The 15,339-nt window shown below is 58.5% G+C and overlaps 1 protein-coding gene across 9 annotated transcripts in view; it reads left to right on the top strand.

Annotated features, from left to right (window-relative positions):
* The window catches only part of CYLD (CYLD lysine 63 deubiquitinase), a 32,078-nt gene extending 29,959 nt beyond the window's left edge, over nucleotides 1-2,119 (top strand). For all 9 annotated transcript variants that reach the window (XM_045818570.1, XM_045818573.1, XM_045818565.1 and 6 more), the window contains 2 exons: nucleotides 27-243; nucleotides 1,621-2,119. In XM_045818570.1, coding sequence (XP_045674526.1) covers nucleotides 27-243; nucleotides 1,621-1,805 — 402 coding nt within the window. In that variant the 3' untranslated portion in view covers nucleotides 1,806-2,119. The remainder of the gene's footprint in view (nucleotides 1-26; nucleotides 244-1,620) is intronic.
* The last annotated feature ends 13,220 nt before the right edge of the window (nucleotides 2,120-15,339 follow it).

The following is a 15,339-nucleotide window of genomic DNA, read 5'->3' as shown; positions in this document are numbered from 1 at the left end:
TTCGGCCCCTCCCCGGTCCCTTTCAGGTCCACCTTCACCCCAAGAGGCAGAACCATCAGTACAACCCGGTGTCGCTCCCCAAAGACCTGCCCGACTGGGACTGGCGGCACGGCTGCATCCCCTGCCAGAAGATGGAGCTCTTCGCCGTGCTGTGCATCGAGACCAGCCACTACGTGGCCTTCGTGAAGTACGGCAAGGACGACTCCGCCTGGCTCTTCTTCGACAGCATGGCCGACCGGGACGGTAACGCCCCCCGCCCCGCCCTGCCCCCCGACTGTGGTGCGCCGGTCCCGGTGGGGGGGTGGCAGCTCCTGGGGCCCGCAGCGGGAGTGTGGGAAGCCCTGCTGGGGGCAGGCTGAGGCCTCCCCGTGCGGTCGCAGCCCTGCCGCTGGAGTAGCGATGCCCGCGGGTGCGGTGCTGACCTACGTGTGGTCCCTGTTAGAGAGAGGACCCTGACCTCCCTATTTCGGGGCCGAGGGGTGTCCTCTCCAGCTTTGCCTCCTCGAACCCCCAGGTTCCTCTCAGTTTCTGGACGAGCTGGTAGCCACGTGCCCAGTGCGCGTGAGCCCGGCTCTCTGGGAGGCCCAGTGAGTCACCCACCCAGATCCGGGCGAGAGGAGAAGGACCCTGTTCCTCTGTCACTAACCCGGAGGCAGAGGGGCCGCAGGGCACAGGGCTGGCATTTAACTCAGTGTCAGTGACCTCAGCGCTGAAGCGCTCTGTGCCGAACCCGCGGTGCTGTCGTCTGAGTGACAGCACTGAGATCGGAAGGGAGCGGGGTGCTGCCCCCTTCGGGGAGTCGTGTCCAAGCAGTGCTGGCCCCGTGCTAGGCAAGGCTGAGACGCCCGGGGCCCCCCACTCCCTGTCCTCCGCCCTCTGTAAGCTCCCGTCCCCGTCTCCCGGCGAGGCCCTCTGCCAGCCTAGGGCGCCCCCCACGGCAGCCTCTGGACCAGGAGCCCAGGCCTTGGGATGTGCCGGCCAGCCTTCTCTCAGCCCGCAGACACGGCACAGTGCGGCCCCCCTGTCCATGTGTCCCTGCCCCAGGTCATGGGTCATTGAACCGTGAGACTCAGAAGCACGGGGCTCAGGCTTTCGGAAAAGCCCCCCGGCCTGCTGAGCCAGCTCCCCCACGGGCCCTCTGGGGCCCTGCACCCACCTGAGTCGCAGCCCCATTGGTCTGATGCAGGGAAGGAAGGCTGCGCCCCGGGGGGCGTGCTTACATGGAGGGGATAAAGCAGTTCCCCGTCCCGGACCCCCGCGCCCCCCCCCCCCGTCTCATAGTGGGGACGGCAGGCAGGAACGGGGAGCGCCGAGTGCCGCGTGCACCGGTCGTCCTCGCGGGGTGACTCGTGGGCAGGAGAGAGGCCTGGGGAGGGGTTTGGGACTTCTGCCAGCTGCCCGCCCCTCCGCCAGCTTTCTTCGCGCTCCGCCCCAGAGCCCTCTCCGAAACCCAGAAGCGGGAAAACTGCCGAGAGCAACGCCAGGCTTTAAGCCCCAGAACCCAGACGTCGGATCGGGCCTTCCGGGTGCTGCCAGTCCGCCTGCCCGCGCTGCAGAGCGGTCCGGTGGCTCTCGGGGTGGACACCTTGGCCCTGAGCAGACCTCTCCCCCCGCCCGCAGGTGGTCAGAACGGCTTCAACATCCCCCAGGTGACCCCGTGCCCGGAGGTCCGCGAGTACCTGAAGATGTCCCCGGAAGACCTGCACTCCCTGGACTCGAGGCGGATCCAGGGTTGCGCCCGCAGGCTGCTCTGCGACGCGTACATGTGCATGTACCAGAGCCCCACCATGAGCCTGTACAAGTAGGGGCGGGCGGCGGCCCGGCCCCGCGTCCATTGCCGGCGGTGGACGGCTCGGCGGGGACGGGCCCTCCGACGGGAACTCCTGTGTTGAAAGCAGACTGCTTTGTGTTACGGAAGTATTTAATAAGAAGCATTTTGCACTCTAGAAATATGTCTGTGTTGGTTTTTTAAGAAGTCCAAATGAAGTTATTAAAACCAGAAGCTTTCAGTTAAGTGCATTGATCACATGGTATTTTTGGGAGCATACAATTTTAATTGTGACCGTTTCCACCTCTTCTAGTCCGTCGAGAATGTAAATAAATGTGTCTTCTTCATGGATCAAGGCCATGTGATCATTTTTCCTCTGTAGCTAGTGGTTGTCTTGAAGACATTTTTTTTGTGTTATTAAGAGACCACTTTGGACCCAGTCATTAAAGTCCTACCGGTGGTGTTTTCTCTCTCTGTTCTGGGGCTGGGGTAAATGAGCCAGTCTGTCACAAAACGTCCATCTCTGACGTGACCTTCAGGGGGACTCCGCGTGTCCTGCCACTGACACGCTGTGTTCATAGTGGCAGCTGCCAGCCTGCGCCTGTTGTGGGGCTTTGAGACTCTCCTTGACGGAACGGGCACCGTCAATCCCACAGACGTCTCGGAGTGGCGGCTGTCACGCCGCACACGCGTGTGGCTCGTGGGAGATGAATCCGGCGCGAGGAAGGACTCACTGGAGCTTCCCCGAAGAGACGCGCCAGGCGCCCGAGGCCATCTGGGACCCAGGGCTGAGCGGCCGGCCCCTTGCTCGGACGGCACTCGAGACACGGAGCGCTCGGAGCGAGATGTCCCGTTCGGTGGGTGGCAGCGGCGTCCTCCTCCTGGTTACACGAGTAGCCGGCGGGTGTTGGCGTGGCGGATGCCGCAGAGCGTCCAGGCCGCGTGGCCGCGGGAGACGGGCCGCGGGCGTCTTTCTGGAGTGGCTCCCCAGCCGTGCAGACGGAAAAGCTGTGACGTGTGTACAGCGTAGGACTGCAAAAAACAGTGTTCCGACTTCGCGGGGAGAATCCCGAAATGATTTCCTTAAAGGCACGTTTACCCCTCAGCTTTTCACCCCGTTTGCTGACACCTACCAGCTTTATCCATCGCAGTGAGGCCCAAAGATTCCTGCGTCCTGTCGTTTTTTTCCTCCTTGAAATGAGGGTGCAGAGCTTCTGCATAGGGGTTTGCCGAGTGCGGGCTGGGGCGTTGGGCTGGACTCCAGGTCGGGGTCGGGTGCAGACCCTGGGCCCCCGGGGCCGTGGGGCCGTGGGGGCACGGGGTCTGAGGCCCCTGCCAGCCCCGACCACTCCCGAGTCCCGTCGCCCTCGATAAACACGGGTGGAGTGAGTGCGCGGATGAAGGAGCGTATGGATGGGGCCTTCAGGGCTGGTCTGGGAGCACGGTTAGGAACCTGGAGGTAAGACTGGATGGCACGGTTAGAAAGAAAAAAGCCGGGAAGCTGGGGTGTTTTCTGTCAAAGTCCAAAGGAAAGGCAAGTGGAGGCAGGGCTGCCCGCCGGCCTCCGTGCGGAGGATGCAGAGCACGTGCGGGAAGAGCCTGCTCACTTCCGCCGGCGCGGAGGCTCTCACGGGGCGGGGCCGCCGGCCTCCGTTTCTGGGGACCCCGCTCCTGGTGGGGCTTCCCGTCCTCCCGCATTCCCGGGGTGGGGGGCGCCCTCCCAGAGGCCGTGGGTCCTTCCCCGCCCAGGGAGAAAAACATTGGCCAATTTTGCGTTGGCCCATTCATTGCAAGCTGCCAGGGAGACTTCCCGGGAGGCGGGGCTGGGAAGAGCTGCCAGTAGGATGGGCCCCACCCAGGCCTTACAGGTACCAGAGACACGGCTGTCACGCTTTTAGGGGACGGTGGCAGAGCAGTGGCGACAGAGACTGTACGCCCTGCACAGCCTAACATATTTACTCTGGCTCTTTGTAGAAAGTTTGCTCGCCCCTGGCATAGGTAATGGCAAAATGTAAAATAATTCGAAAGTGATGAGTTTCAAATAGGACTTACGTAATGACAGCTTTTCAATATCACTAATTTAATTGTAAGTTGATATAATTTGACTTCGATAATGGAGGTATTTAAGAGCTGGCTCACCACATTCCTGACAGTTGAACGGTTGGCTCTGGGGACCAGGTGGGATCAGCTAACATGTACCCGAGGCGGCCGGGGGGCCGGGTCTTCAACCCCATGGGGCTCTCGCACCGGACCAGCGACTTCTGCAGTCCCTTCAGTTTCTTAGCACCGCGACGGGCGCCTGGCACAAAGCAGGGGCTCGCGCATTTGCTGCGCAAAAGAAGGAACGTTCAGCCTTGTACGCATAGACTCCTTCCCATTCACTATATTGCGCATGTGGCCAGAATGACGTCTCTCTCCCCATCTCTTGTAAGAGGCGTCAGCCTCTGGCTCCCCGTGTCTCAGAAGTGGATACACGGGAGGTCTGAGGTCAGAAGAGTGTATGAACTTGAAACCATGTTTGTGAAGTGCAACTGTAACCAACCACGTCTCTTTTCACGATCTCACTTCAAGGTCATACTCTCAGTCTTCAGATAGATTGCTTTTTATAATGTAGATTTTTTTTTTAAATGCTTCCGATGCTTCTGGCGCAGCATCGCCATCTTGTGGTCATAACAGGGTATAGCAACATCATATATCTTCCCTCCCAGCGGCTACTAGCAGCCAGATCCCAGGTTTGGGAAGTAGCAGGTGATTTTTGAAAGCCAATGTGGCGATTAGCCAGGGCTCCACCGCAGATTATAAAGTATATCCAGGAGGTTGTGAGCTTCCTCTGTGTTATTCCGGGACAGTCGGTCAGTGTTGGGCGTATCTGCCTATGAGCGTTTCCCCTACTGTCTCTGGGTGGCCTTTTTCCGCCTGCCCTGAGCTTCAGGCGCCGGTTACAAACGGTATTTCAGATGAGTTAGCGCCATCTACTGGGAGAATGCCGTCAGGGCGGGTGTGCGGCCGGTCTCTCAGGGATCTGCAGAGGAATGAATGGATCACACAAGCAGGCTTCTTGGTGGGAAGAAAGCGGGCGAACAATCGGATCCTGCATCAAGCCCCCCCCCCCCCCATAGAAACCTTCTTCTGTGGGGTGCGGGGAACGACCACCAGCCTGAGCCTCACATCTGTGTCGCTAACTTCCGCAGCCGAAGTCGCCTGGGCCTCAATGCAAAACCCAACAATTAGGCCCTGGCTGGCGTAGCTCAGTGGATTGAGCTCCGGCTGCAAACCAAAGTGTCGCAGGTTCGATTCCCAGCCAGGGCACATGCCTGGGTTGCAGGCCATGGCCCCCAGCAACCGCACATTGATGTGTGTCTCTCTCTCTCTTTCTCCCTCCCTTCCCTCTCTAAAAATAAATAAATAAAATCTTTAAAAAAACAACAACCAACAATTATTCCTAAAGAGCGGTCTTTGGGCCACCTGCGTCCCAGTCATGGGGGTGAGCTCAGAGCCCCCTCCCCTCAAGTGGACAGGATCAAACTCTCAGCGCAGCACTGAAATTTGCATTTTGATCCCCCAACTGACTCGTATACACCCCGAGGTCTAGGGATCCCTGCCTTAGATCCCCGGCCATTGTGGAAAAGACTTCTTTTCTTTCAGCAAAATCCAGACAGAGGTTGCGCGCGCGGGTTAAAGCTGACGGACAGCGGTGTTGTGCAATCCGGTCTCCCCGGCACTCTGCACCCTCCCGCACCCTGCTCTGCGGGGCAGGTGGGCGGGGCCAGCTCCCCTCCATCCCGGGGAGGCTCAGCCGGCACCCTCGCCTGTGCTTCCCAGGCAGGGCTCACTCTAAAGAGAGCCCGGGGCTGTAGGGAGCCAACGCCAGAACGGAAGGTCACTGCCTTCCTGCGTGATACGTCCATGCGCCCTGTCTTTTTAGCACCTGCTCAGGCGCCCTGGGCTCCTCCCAGTTCCTCTTCCCGCCCCAGCGATCCCATCCGGTCGCTGGGGATTCATTCTGCTGGGTTGCAGACCTCTCCTGCGGAGAGACGGAGAGCCTGTCCACTCAGGTGGCATCTGTGTTTCCCATCTGTTTGTTCACCTAGCTCAGGTGTGTGGCCCTGTCATGCAAACATGCCCCGATTTCGTCACTGGTGCTCCTGGCGATGGGCGTTTGGGTCATTTCTGGTTTGCGCTGTTAGGAATAGTGCTGCTTCCCTGAACTGCAGGACGTGGAGTGGAGCGGCCCAACTGCTGGCCCTCCGAGGGGGTCTCGGGCTGTAGGGTTCCAAAGCCTGGCACGGGCGGCCTCAGATGCTCCCCCCACAGCCAGGGGGTCTGTCTCCGGCTCCCGGATCCACCATCTGTGGCCCCACCCTCTGTGGCTCCCGGCGCCCTCACCAACAACGCCTTCTGAGCCCCACACCTGTTCCAAGCCAGCCTCCCCGCCCTCAGCGGCCTGCCCCTTGCTGCCCGGGTAACACGGAAGGACTGGAGACCGTCCCTTCCGAGAGGCTGTCCTCACTTTCCTGGGCTCACATCACAGCTCAGCGGGCTGCCCTCAGCCCCCAGGGCACCAGGCCCCCAGGTACCCCGAGACTCTGTGGGCTCCTAAAAGTCTTTACACACATCTGCCGGCTCCGGGAGTGGGGCCGCCAGAAGGCCAACGCTGTGTTGCGTCTGTGTCCCCTACAACGAGGGGCATCCACTGTCACCAGGAGGGTGAGCAGTTGACGTGAGGTCCTTTCTCGTGAGCATTTCCACGTCGGAGGTCCTTCTGGGCTCATGACGGATCTTTCGGCTGTCAGGACTTTTCTCCTCGGTCTGCAGGCCTCGGAGGGCCCGTGTGGGGTAGGGAAGGGTCCCCCCACCCTTCTCCAGCCCAACCTAAGACGTGGGATTAGCGGGACATCCTCACCCCACTTTTCGGGACCGGGGCCTTGAGCGCTGCTTACCCCCCCAGGCTCCTTTCCCTGGGCCTTCCCCGGTCCACGGAGGGAGAGTGTCCACTCACGCACGGGCCACCTGTCCCCGAGTCCCCAGGTCCGCCCAGATGCTCTGTGAAACCAGCCGCACCCGGGCTTCCCGGAGCCTGTCTCCCTCCCGGCCTCCGTCGGTCCACCCGCAGCAGGAGCGGGCGCACCGGCCTGTGGCTCTCAGGCACGCCGGGGGGCGGGGGCGGCGGGAGAGGGAAAGAGACGGGGTGGCCACGGGGGGGAGGCAGGCCCCGCGTGTGCCGGTTTCTCTAAGCCAGAGATTCCCCCAGAGAAGCGACATTCCTGAACTCGTACAATTCTGGCAAAAACCTAGTTCTCTGCGTGTTTGTTGTCTAGTGCTCTGGGGGTCACCGGCCTGTGAGCTCCGACCTAGGCATCTGTCCCAGCCCCTGGGTGCCTCCCAGGCGGGGCGCCGGCTGCTGGTGGCCGGGTGGGGAACCCCGAAACGGTCCGGGCTGGAATGCCGACGCGGCCGCACCCCTCCCCAGCCACCAGCTGTCACCGCAGAGGCACCCTTTGTCGTGGGGTCGCCTTGCTTTCGGGGTGCCCGGGCTGGCATATGAATTTTTGATCAGATTGCCTTTTGAATGAGTCGGCTGTCATGAATAATAGGGCAAAGGACGCCAGCATTGTCTTTAACTATAACTGTTCCAATTAATTATGGGTTTAATTAGCATACATTGAGAGCAGCCTTGGAAAATAATACTTCGCGGGTTACAGACGCCCTGGTAGCTCTCACAGGAAGTGTGATACCGGGCTGGGGAGAGATAGTTATTAATAAATTATTCCCCATTGTCAGAGACCCTTATTTATACAAATTAGCAGGGGATACATAATCAACTTTAACTGTATAATTTATAATAATTGATTTCATTTTGACTGACCACTGGTCGCTTACCAAATACCCTCAGAAGAAAAATTGCCCTATTAGGGTTAGTTTAATCCTAAACATAGCTAATGAATCCTATTACTTTAAGGTCATATTTGAAGCTTTTGTTAATTGTCAGAACCATTTTAAATTGATTAGAGTTAAATTAAATCAATGTAATGTTTGGAAAAACAATATTTCTAATGGATGAGGCCAGGCTGACCTCAAATAAACATATTTATCAACCGATTCCCAGTGACGAGAAGGGGAACAGCTGGGCCCATACTTCACACTTGTCTATAATATGGGACATGTCACCAGGCAATTAGTTATGTCAGGTAATGAATAGGGAGCCTGGGACCCCCCTCTGGCAGCCGGGGCGGGTAGGGGTGGGATGTTCCAGACCAGGCTGCTCACCTCCCGAGGTCCCGCCTCTCCCCCAGCCTAAGCACAGGGCTTCCCGGCATCCCCTGGGCACACGCCTCCCCAGGGCTCACCTGGCCCGCGGGGCCCCTCCCTCAGCCACCTGGCTTCCTCCAGGAGCCGGGGTGCTGCCCCTGGGCCTGGTCCGCACCCACTCGCCCCTCTTCACCCCTCGGGTTTTGCATCACTGCCTGGGGGAAGCCTTCCCTGACCCCCCAAGTCCATCAGGTCCCCCAAGTCTGGACTGTCTGAAGGACACGGACACCTGTCCCTGCTGTCATTTCGCATCCTGGTGACTCTCCGGCGGCTGTCTGGCTTCTGCACCGGGCTGCAGGCTCTACCAGAGCCGCCCGAGGCTTTACTTAGGTCTGTGTATGTGGGGTGGGGGTGCCTCAGTGCTGGCTGGGCTGGAGCCCTCGGTGCCCTGGCCGACGACACGACTCCTTGGGTCGGCCGCGGACCCTGCCTGTCGCTGGTACATCTGCTGGGAAGAGCTGGGAGGGGTGGATCCTTCCGCGGTTACAACTCAGCGTGGCCTTCCTTCCGTGCATCGCATCCCTGACACACAGACCGCCAGAGGGGCAGTGAGCACTTGAAGACCCCGTCAAGCAACCGGGCAGTGCCTGGCTGGGCCGTGGCTGGGTCGGGCGGCCAGTGTCCCGACGGCTTCGTCAGGGACCAGCAAGCAGCACGCTTCCCAAGCGGGCTCGCTGCACCTTCTCACCTCCACCTGGATCCGCGGCCCGTTCCACGGTCGCCTGTCTGGTGGGTGTGCGGTGGTGGCTCCTCGCCGTGGCTTTCCCTTGCCTTTCTTAAGGGACCCACCGTGCTGAGCTGACTTGCCACCTGCCCGTCTTCCTTGGGGCAGTCTCTGCTCAGATTCCCCCCCACCCCCACTTTAAAGTTGGAGCCCCTGCCTTACTACTGAGTTGTGAGAGCGTTCTCCATGGATTCCAGAGACGGGACTTTTATACAGTGTTTCTCACTATGTTTGTTACATTGCTCCCAGCCCCCACAGGAAGCCTTCTTAGATGTTTTTCCAAATGCTCTTTGCCGCCCATGAGACTTCCTACCAGTGATACACTGTGCATCTGTTTTAGGTCCCCGGGGCTTTGCAGAGGGCCGCACTCAAAAGGAACAATTGAGAATTTTTTTGAGTTCCTCAAGAACCAGTTTTTGCCCCCTCTGGGGGGAGGCGACACCCCCCCCCCGCCCCCGCTGGAAATGCACACCTCCAGCAGAGGTCCGCTGCCTGTGCGTGGCTCTCTTTTCCTTTTCTTAACACTGTCTTTTCAAGGGCAGCTTTTAACTTCGGTGAGATCCAGTGATTTCTAGTCTGGTGTGAGCTTTTTGTGTTCGATGGAAACGTCCTGTGTCTCAACCCCGACAGCAAGCATTTCTCCCGTTGCCTTCGAGACGTTTCATGGTTTAACCTCTTACATGTAGGCTCTCGGTCCATTTCGAGTTACCTTTTGCGTAACTCGAATGGAGGTGCCTTCTCTTTGGAAACGAGTGTCCAGCTTTCCAGCACCTCGTGGAACACATTCGTGTTTGCCCACTCGGGATCACCTTGGCAGAGGTGAACGGGTCGTCCCGTGCGGGTCTGTTTCCGACTCTGCGTTCGACCGTCCCGTCGGTCCCTCGGACCGCCGTCCTGCGGACCCCACGTCACCGTGGCTACCGGGCGGGGTTCACAGTGAGCCTGACACTGGGGCGGCCCGTCCACACCTCACTCCTCCTTCTCGAAGTCGTGTCGGCTGCTCCGGGCCCCTCGTTTCCCGCACAGAGTCAGCTTCCTGCGCGTCAGCGTGCCAGTGTCTGCCCAACGCCTGCTGGAGCTCCGGGTGGAATCGAATCGGCCGTGGAAGACGCGTGGGGAGAATCGACGTTGTAACAGTATCGAGTCTTTCTAATCCACGGACGTGGTTTGGGTCCGCCTGTATTTTGATCTTCAGAATGTTGTGTTCTCAGCAGCGTTTTATATGCACGGGTTCCGGCCTGTGAGTTCCGCACGTACGTGGCCAGGTTTAGCCCTAACCATTCTGTGCTTTTTGGAAGCTATCGCTAATGGTACTTTAAAATCTCAGTTTACAATTGTTTATGTCCAGCACATAGAAATCGAATTGATTTTCCTATATTGATCTCGCACCCTGTGACTCTGTTAAACTCACATATTAGTTCTAATTGCTTTTGGTAGATGCCATGGCGGGAGAAAATCTATGGTAGATTTTCCCTTAAGTAAATGATCACAGTGACGGTGCACACGGGCGGCTCCGTTTCCTCCTTTCCAATATGTGTACACACTTCTTACTTCTGTGGCATTGCTTGTTACTCTGGCTGGGGCCCCCGTGCATCGGTGGCTGATGTCATTGCGAACCTTGTGTTTCGTGCACGTGTTAATCCTTTCCCAGCATCATCCAGGCCTTTATTAAAGGGTGCCAGTGGTCCCAGAGTGTGCTCACACTCACACACACACACACCCCTGAACATCAATAACCCTGGGCTGGAGAACAGAGGGATACAGTTACTTTGAAGAAGACCAAACCACCACCTCAACGGGCTGACATTCCTAAAAAAAAAAAAAAAATCACCATCATTCTCAAGTTGTGCATTCCAAGAATACAGGGTGCACCACCTCCTGGAACAACTAGCCTTAAATTATGCTGGACTGGAATTCCTCGGGGTCCTTAGGATGCTGCTGTCCCCTCCCAGAACCCCTTTCTGGACCCAGGCCGGTAACAGCCGCCAGCTGCCCCTCCTCTGCAGAATTGTCCTCAGCTGGGGGGAGGTGCTTTGCCCCGGAAGTGCAACCCCAGGTGCAGCCAGGGCAGCCCGCAGCCAGTGAGTGGCTGGTGAGGGTACAAAAGACTCCGCTCCGGGGGTGAGGGCTGCAGCCCCCCCACACCGTCGCCATTGCCATGGCGCAGGCGGGACCAGACTTGACCGAGGTTGGCCCTCGCCCTGCTCTTTGTCCTCTCTTATCTGGCTTAATCCCTGCCCTTCCCCACTTTTTTTTTTTTTTGGGGGGGATGAGAATGCTCTCAGTTCCTTGCAGGCTCTGGATTCCTAGTCTCAGACCTGCTTCTGGGCGACCTGAGCTAAAAGACTTGGTCCTAGGACACGGACTCAAGGGTTGGGGTGCTGCAGCCGTCAGCGGGCTGGAGGGACACCTCATCCCCGGTGGTAGCGGAGAATCACTCGTCGCTCTAGTGAGATTGCTACGACCGCCACCTGGGGAACACCTGTGCGCGGGATGCAGGTGGGAGGGGCTCGCTGCCCCGCGCAGGAGCTGCGGTGCTTGGGGGGCGTGGGCACCACAGGACTGCGCGAGACCGTGGACCTGGGTGTCTGCTGGGCACGGAGGCCTCGGCATGGCGGGAGACGGAGCGAAACAAGCCGAGACTGGGAGCATGAAGCCAGGGGCAGAGAGGGCCGGACCCCGGGCCCAGGGCTGCAGAGAAATCTCAGGTCTGTGCCTGGACCGTCGCGAGCAAGGCACTGTGAGCCCTGAGGGTCCGAGGGGGCCCCCAGCCGGTTCTCAGCCCCTCTGAAGAGGGAGCGCGTTTGGCAGCTGGGGAAAGTGGGGGGGGGCAGGCTCTGGCTAACCCTCCCCACCTGTGATTCTCTTCACAGGCCCAGGTGGACCGGGACTCCACTCAGAGGCCTGGGTCTGGGACCTCACTCTGCCCCGTGACACGGGGATGCGTCTTCTCCCTTCTGAGCCTCTCGACCTCTCCTGTTTGAAGGTAACGGTGACCTCGATCTCACGGGGTGGGTGTGGACGACACAGGGCATGGGGTGATATGTCCAAAATTCGGGGGACACTGCAGCAATATTGATGGCCGTGGCCTCCCCTCCTCCTGTAGGGAGCATTGCTGAGGTCAAAGCTCAGGAGCGAGAGATTGAGAAGGGTGACAATGTCGCCTTCGGGGTAAACTGTGACACTGACCCTCGCTTTTACCCTGCTTTGCCCCAAATCACGGTGTCCCCCTAATTCGATTGCACGATTTCTTGGACAAAATGTCCAGTTTCTTTCCTCTGCTCACAGATAAGATCTGATGTCGGTCATCTACATCTTAGGGACGGTTTCTTGGACAGTTGTGTCTGGAGGGGACACAGAGGGTCTTCCTGCCGGACGCTCTGACCCATCTCTTGTCCCTGTGGTGGTGGGGCCGGCTCCTGTGGAAGGTAACCAGAGCAGACCGAACCCGAGCCGAGGGCCACGCTTTGTACACGGCGCTTCTGTTGAGGCAGAAGGGGTCCTCCCCACGGGCTCACCAGGCCGCCCTGGACCCCTCCCGCCCCCAGCCGGGCCGGTGCCTCTTGGGGGGCTCCCAGGGCTGCCCTCTGTGCCCACCGGACGGGATCTAGCTGAGCCGTGGGCACAGGGCCTTGTCTGCTGTGGGCACGACTATCCTCACCCGCACAAACTTTTCTCGCCATCGTTTGCACTCCGGAGAGGGCTCCGGAGTGCACTCCTGGCTGGGTCCCAAGCACGCACTGCTGGCTGCGTCCGCACCTCGCTGCTGGAAAGTAGAAGCTGGTCAGATAGAAGTTGGTGTCGCCGGCGGGGAAGCAGGGGTACAGACAGTACAATCCACGCTTCCTGCTGCGGGCCATGAGCTGGGCACCGCGCCAACCACGGTGGGACGGTCCCCAGTGTCCCAGCCGGAAGCCGCATCTTCGGCCCAGGAGGGAGGACCCAGGGCGTGCAGGGCGAGTTGGGCAACTTCAGTGTGTGCCGCCTCCTTTCCCCCAATCCCTCTTTTCCCTCCACTTTTAAGTTTTTTTTTCCCCCAGAAAACGTGCAGTTTTATATGCTTTTCTCTGCATGCATTAAACAAATTGCACAGCTGAATAGCTTTTCTTAAAACCTGGACATTCACCAAAAAGAAGTTTACTCGCACAGACAATGGAGCTTTCTTCTCCGAACAATGGCACGCCTGACTGGCACATTTGAAATGCAGGCGTGTTTTTTTCCCCCCCCATTCCACTGTTCATCCTTCAAGCTGATAAACAGCAACAATGGCAAACAGCTGGGACAGGAAAACATTCGAGTTGGTGTTTTCAAAGCAAGCGAGAAAGAAACCCGTCAGCGCGGGCCAGGTCCCGTCTGCCGCCGGAGGGCGAGCTGGCTTTCGGGGAGGGAAAAACGCTATACATATTTCTAATCAAACATTACATATTTATTAATGTGCAGCTGGCGCATTGTGTTCCGAGAGTGGGTGGGGGGGTGTGTCCCCCACCCCCACGCCACCCGCCTTCCCGCTAATGGGTCTCGTCTAGCTGGCTGGTATTGTTCTCTCGCTGACATTAGTTGATAAGGATTTGGAGCTCCGCACACTTAATAGGAACTTGTGGAGACAATGTGCTCGGAGCCGGTGGGGTCTCTGCGATGTGGGTGCCACCCCCACCTCCGCTCTGGGAGCAGGGCGGGTGGGCGGTGGAGGTGTTCTTTCAGTGGGTGCGGTGAGGCTGCTGTCTGTGGGGAGGCTGGCACCTTCTCTGCCACCCCACCCCGCCCCACCCACCCGGGTCCCTTCTGTGAAGGCCACGCCCCCTGCCCACGTGGCCCTGTGCTTCCTAATCGTGGGAGCAAATTCCTTTTGATGCTTATTGAGATTAAACTCCCCGTGCTTTTCATTGGGAGCAAGGGTTGCATCTGTTCATTAGGTGGGGAGGCTCACCTTGTCAATTTCCATCACGCGCGGGCACGCACGGTCACTTTATCATCATTTGTCAGCAGCCTGGACGGGTTTTACTCAGCGGTGATTCCTCCCGGGCCTCGCTGTCATAACTTCATTGGCTTTATGGTGGCAGCCGGGCTCCCTGGTGTAATCGTCTAATAGATGTACTTTGCCTTAATATTGGTAATACGTTAAGTGTGAAGGAGTGGGGAAGGGAGGCGAACGCTTTCAGCCCCAGACAGGCCCCACCCTAAACCACCTCCCGATTCGATTTGTCTTTGCAAATCCCGTTAGAGTGAGTCAGGGAGGAAGTCGGTCTCTGGGAGCTGGGGAAAACTGGAGCTGAGACTTCACCCTCCCTCTGGTCTTGTGGCCCCCCTCCCCAAGTAGGGGGGTTGGGAAATCCCCCCTATTTTTAGTAGGGGATGGGAAAGGGTTTCGAGCTGGGGGCTGGGAGCATTTGGCGGCTGGGGCCCAGCTGTAGCTTCAGTCCTCCCATCTGTTTGCTGAGCGCAGTGAGCAGGGAGTCAAGGGGCTCACACTCGGGCTCACACTCAGACTCACGCCGGGGCCAGGCGGCAGCAGGGGGGGTGGCGAGTGGGCCGGGTGGGGACTGAGGCAAGCTGGAGGGCACCCCCCCACCCCGTTCCCCTGCAGTCAAATACTACCCCGAGTGAGTGCAGGTCTGCAGACTCCGATCTGCCTGTTTGAAGAGAAGCCGGGATTCTGAATGAAGTCAACTGTTTTAATTTTCAGTGTTGGCACTGAATTTAAAAACATTAAAAAAAAAAACCCCATTCTGTGGATAACATAAGACGTCAGCTGGCTTTGATCAGTGACGATGATGAAGTAGAAGAAGATGATGATGATGATGATGATGGCAGCTAACATTACTGCGTGCTCGCCAGGTACCAGGGACTGTTCTCCTTGGACAGGCTTTGGTCGTCCTCACAGCCACACGGTGAGGCAGGCACTAATGCCATCCGGGCGTGCAGGCCAGGGTGTGGAAGGGCGGCAGGTAGCGAGTCCGGGGGCGTTCTCCTTGCTGCTGTCGCCGGTCCTCGCCCCTGCCACGGACTTGGGGCCCTGTGGACGAGGGACTCTGGGCCCATGCAGGAAGCCCAGCTTGCGTCTCAAGATAGATGTCCTTCCCTCGCGAAGGATAACTTAATGCTACGTTCCGTTTAGAACGTAATCTATGCTGCCCCGCCCTTACAGAAAACACCTCTTTTCTGGGGGCAATCTCAGGGTTTCTTCGAGGGTCGGGAGGTGACCACGTTGATTTCTGAGCTGCAGGGCAGAAGCAAATGGCTCGGCCTGGGGTTTCCCGACTTGGTGGACACACGGGTTCCGTCCAAGCCGGAAGCTCTGTCCGAGGCTTGCTGGGCTGGCGAAAACCCTGTCTGCCTGGCCTTGTCCTCGGAGCTCGGCCCCTGGGCCTCCTGACGGGACGTGGAGCTGAAACTTGTTAGACCCTCAATAAACAATACAAGTTTGGTGGGTTAACAGTTTGAACGCAGGGCATCTGAGCAAGGATTTTTCTTTTCTTCTTGGGTGGGGGTCAGTGACTGCTTCATTTCTTTCTGCCGTGGTCTCAGTTGCCATTGTCTG

This window comes from Phyllostomus hastatus, unplaced genomic scaffold (genome assembly GCF_019186645.2).
Source record: "Phyllostomus hastatus isolate PE091 unplaced genomic scaffold, TTU_PhHast_1.1 phas_scaffold_345, whole genome shotgun sequence".
In the NCBI taxonomy this organism is placed as follows: domain Eukaryota; kingdom Metazoa; phylum Chordata; class Mammalia; order Chiroptera; family Phyllostomidae; genus Phyllostomus; species Phyllostomus hastatus.
The sequence above is the reverse complement of the archived record's forward strand: the minus strand, read 5'-3'. Positions and strand labels throughout refer to the sequence as shown.